General features: G+C 34.7%; 1 protein-coding gene across 1 annotated transcript; it reads right to left on the minus strand.

Annotated features, from left to right (window-relative positions):
• Positions 1–351: 351 nt before the first annotated feature.
• grim lies at positions 352–1,475 on the minus strand. The gene has a single exon (XM_036358529.2). It carries the CDS (start codon positions 1,301–1,303, stop codon positions 632–634), a length of 672 nt encoding a protein of 223 aa, XP_036214422.2. The 5' UTR covers positions 1,304–1,475; the 3' UTR covers positions 352–631.
• Between the last annotated feature and the right edge of the window lie 1,791 nt (positions 1,476–3,266).

Raw genomic sequence — 3,266 nt, forward strand, 5'->3', positions numbered from 1 at the left:
AAATAAATTATAAATTTTTATAAATTTTAATAGTATTTAAAAAATGTGGAAAATACATTTTAGAAAAAATTTCTGGTATCCACTAAAAAGTAACTGGCGGTGCTTTACAACAAATTATTATAAAAAATTTAAAAAATTGCTAAAAAAATATATTTCCACGAACTTCTTTGTTGAAGTACGATTTTTTGTTCGAAATTTTTAAACTCATATATCCCAAAATTTTAAATTTAATTTTTCAAAAATTCTAATATGACATTTTTTATCAACTGTTACAGTTAATTTTACAAGCTTGAAGTTCTAAGACAAATTATTTTAATAATGAATTATGAATGAATTAAAAAATGAAGAGTATTTACGTTAAATTTTTCGAATTTTGAATTCTAATTAGCAACAAAAAATTTTTTTAACCAAAAATGATTTGTTGTAAAGTATGCGTCACCTTTCACGGAATCACAATGCGCTTTGAATGAGCTTAATGATGGTATTTTACAAAGTGCTCCCACAGGAGCTTCATTCGTTGCTTGGTTGCGGTTGCAAGGCTGTGCAGAAAGGTTCGATTTCATTTTTGAATTTCAATCAAAACTTTCGAGCACATTTCTATCCTCCTCCTTTCTTGAATGTCTCAGTTGCCTTAACGCCTGCCCGCCGCCGGCTTATGCGTGGCGGGCTTCAGATTTCTGCTACTCACAATAGGTGTCACTGCCTCAGCCTCAGCACTTGACATCGTTGATCGTGCCACGCTGGGTGTAGACACATTTCGAGTCGTCACATTTTGTGTTGCCGCAGTTTGTGGCACCGCTGTCGTATGCGCAACCAGAGTCGGTGACACTGTCTGTTGTTGTTGCTGGTGCTGCTGTTCCACTGGCAGCGCCGCTGCGCCTACTTGCACCGTTGTGGCGCCCGTCGCATCGCCTTGACTGATTTCCACTGAGATTTGTATTACCGTCGGATGCCGTTCGGATTGGTGGCAAAAGCGCAAAGCATGACAAAATATTTGTGTTAACAAATCCCAACAGCCGGTGTCCGTTTGTGCAGCGGTGGCGCTGTAGGCACTCAGCGGTATGGTGATGTTGGCGCGAAAGTTGTTATTGCTGTTGTGGTGATGATGATGTGTGCTATGCGGGTGACCGCCGCTCGCACTGTGCGCTGTTGCTGCCGCTGCTGGTTGTGGCGAGGCAGTTGCGGCTGGGTTTGTGTTGGCGACGCCGCCACCGCCGCCGCTATTCGTGTTGGTGTGACCGTTGTTGGCGCTGCTGCCCGCCAGCAGCTTGATTTGGTCGGGTATAAAGTAAGCGATGGCCATGGTTCGAGTTTTATTTAGGTTTTTTTTAATTAACTTTTTTTAAATTTAAAATATTTTATTAATGTTATTTTTTTAATTTTCCCACCTTTTTTATGTAGTGGTTATTTCTTATTGTAAATCAGTTTTCATTTCCCTTTTTAATAAATTTGCAGTCTTTACAATTTCCAGCGAAATATTTTTTATGTCAATCTTAATTTAAAATTTTTGTTTAAAGTGAGAAAAAATTTATTTGTTCTAATTTAGTTGGTTTTATTATTGTTTAGATTATTATTATTTTTTTTTTATTTATATAAAATAATATTTTATTATTAATTAATAAATATTTTATAAGTTATTGGGTTAATTTTTCTGTTTGAAAATTATTATTAAAGGTTTGAATTTGTTATAATTTTTGTATATTTTTTTTTTTTTTGTTTCAAATCCAGTCATTTATACCTTTATCTTCCATGCAATATTCTTGCACAATAGCTTCGAATCTGTTTATTTTTTAATATTTTTTGTTCATATTGCAAATTAGTTTATTATTTTTAATAAAAGTTAGTTCTCAATTTTTTAAATTCATTTTTCAATATATTCTAAATTATTTATTGTTTTTTTTTTTAATTTTGTTGGTGTATATTTTCTTATATATCAACACTTGACGTTTTCATAAATTTTTTGTTTTAATAAAGTGTCTTGTATGAATTTTTTTTAATGTAGTTTTCTTTTTTAATTTTTAGTTAATGAATTTTGAAACTTTTTAATTATTTAAAATCTTTCCTAAAATTTCTTAATTTTTTTTTCAAATGTCTGTATTTTTTAATACTTCGCTTATTTTCTCTTATATTATCAAGTTAGTCTTTTACGCCACCATATAAAGTTTCCTGATTAAAATTTTTTTTTTCATTAAACTCCGATATTTTTAGTTCGAAATGTTTTATATTTTTATAAAATTATTTCCAGTAGTCTTGCACAATCACTTCAAGTCTTTATATAATTATTTTATTTTTAAAAATCCAGTATAATCAACGCCTTCAAAAATTTGGCGCCAAAAACACTTAGAAAATTTTCACTGTCACGTGACCACTCGTTATTTACGTAAAAACGCACGCAAGTTCAAGTGAATTTGTTGCCTCTACTACAATGTACTACTACTGTTGCTGCTTGGCTAAATATCGAGTTCCTGCCGCGGCACAAGGTTGTATGCTAACGTCGCAATAGCTTTCTATAGACTGACTGCATTATCCTTGCCGCAGTGACTTTTATAAAAGTTGTCATTCGCCGCTTTTATGGCATGCCAAGGCAGTCAGTCAGTCACAGCATAGCACGCAGCCAACCAAGCACACACACACATACACACCTATACTTACAAAGCATACGCTAGGAGCAAGCAAGCAACAGTAGCCAGTCAGTTTGCTAAGTGAAATGCGAGCGCTCAACACAAAAGTCACCCTCAACATGGCAATTGTTCGGAAAAGAGGTGGTGCAAACACCATAAACCACCAAACCGCGAAGGCACACACACATTCAAACGCACATTCATATAATTGTGGGTAAACCACCACCTCAACCAACACTACCAACAAAAGCAGCAACAGCAGGAAACCTGAAAGCGCACTTTTTAGCACCTTAATGCTCAATGCCCGTCAGCAAAAGCATATTGAGTTAAAGAGTACGTACTGAAAATAAATAAACTCAGTTTGAGCGCCAGCAACGAGTTGCTGTTGTCAGTTCGTAGAGCACTTTCCAAATTGAGTGCCTACTTTTCAGCGTTGAGGCGCTCTCGACGCTTAAGGCAGGCGTATAAACCTACCCAATTTTGATTCTTCATTCGCTGTGTTTATTCATTGCATCGCGTTTGTTTATATTTGGTGTTCTCTTTGTTCGAAATTCGAAAATTCCCCTTTACATTAGCATGTTGCTCGCATATGAAATTTCATTCTCAGTTTTAGTGAATTCCAAAGCAATATTGTTTCGAACTCGT

Source organism: Bactrocera oleae, chromosome 6 (genome assembly GCF_042242935.1).
Source record: "Bactrocera oleae isolate idBacOlea1 chromosome 6, idBacOlea1, whole genome shotgun sequence".
Lineage (NCBI taxonomy): Eukaryota > Metazoa > Arthropoda > Insecta > Diptera > Tephritidae > Bactrocera > Bactrocera oleae.

Coding starts and splice junctions, on each gene's coding strand:
- grim (XM_036358529.2), bottom strand. CDS start 1,303: ATGGCCATCGCTTACTTTATACCCGACCAAATCAAGCTGCTGGCGGGC.